Source organism: Pterocles gutturalis, unplaced genomic scaffold (assembly GCF_000699245.1).
Source record: "Pterocles gutturalis isolate BGI_N339 unplaced genomic scaffold, ASM69924v1 scaffold34150, whole genome shotgun sequence".
NCBI lineage: Eukaryota > Metazoa > Chordata > Aves > Pterocliformes > Pteroclidae > Pterocles > Pterocles gutturalis.
In genome coordinates, this window is record NW_010144439.1 from 502 (window position 1) to 844 (window position 343).

Consider the following 343-nt stretch of genomic DNA (forward strand, 5'->3'; position numbering starts at 1 on the left):
TGTTGCAGATGGTGATGGCAGGGAAGACCATCTCGCGGATGGCCTCCTCATCCAGGGCCATGACGTGGGGGTGCTCCAGATAGAGCAATGCTGATTTCCGCCTGGTAGATGAAGAAGGCGAGCGAGGCCAGGAAGGCAAATGCCCAAAGGGTCTGGCGCACACCCAGATGCCCTGACCGGCAGATGTGTCCCAGGCCGTGCAGTGTGCTGGCGCTGGCAAAGGCAGCCAGGTCCCGGGAGCGGGGCCGGGCGGGCTCCTCAATCAGGCTCTCCTTATCCCCTTCTTCTTTCTCCTTCTGCTTCTCATCCTCCTCAGCAAATTTGATTTTACACACGATCTCAA

The 343-nt window shown here is 58.9% G+C and overlaps 1 protein-coding gene across 1 annotated transcript in view; it reads right to left on the bottom strand.

Annotated features, from left to right (window-relative positions):
- LOC104470253 (acid-sensing ion channel 4-like) overlaps positions 1-338 on the bottom strand; it is a gene marked incomplete at both ends in the record, with an annotated part of 562 nt that extends 224 nt beyond the window's left edge. The window contains 2 exon segments of the mRNA XM_010085103.1: positions 7-98; positions 100-338. Of these exon segments, the coding sequence (XP_010083405.1) occupies positions 7-98; positions 100-338 (331 nt within the window).
- Between the last annotated feature and the right edge of the window lie 5 nt (positions 339-343).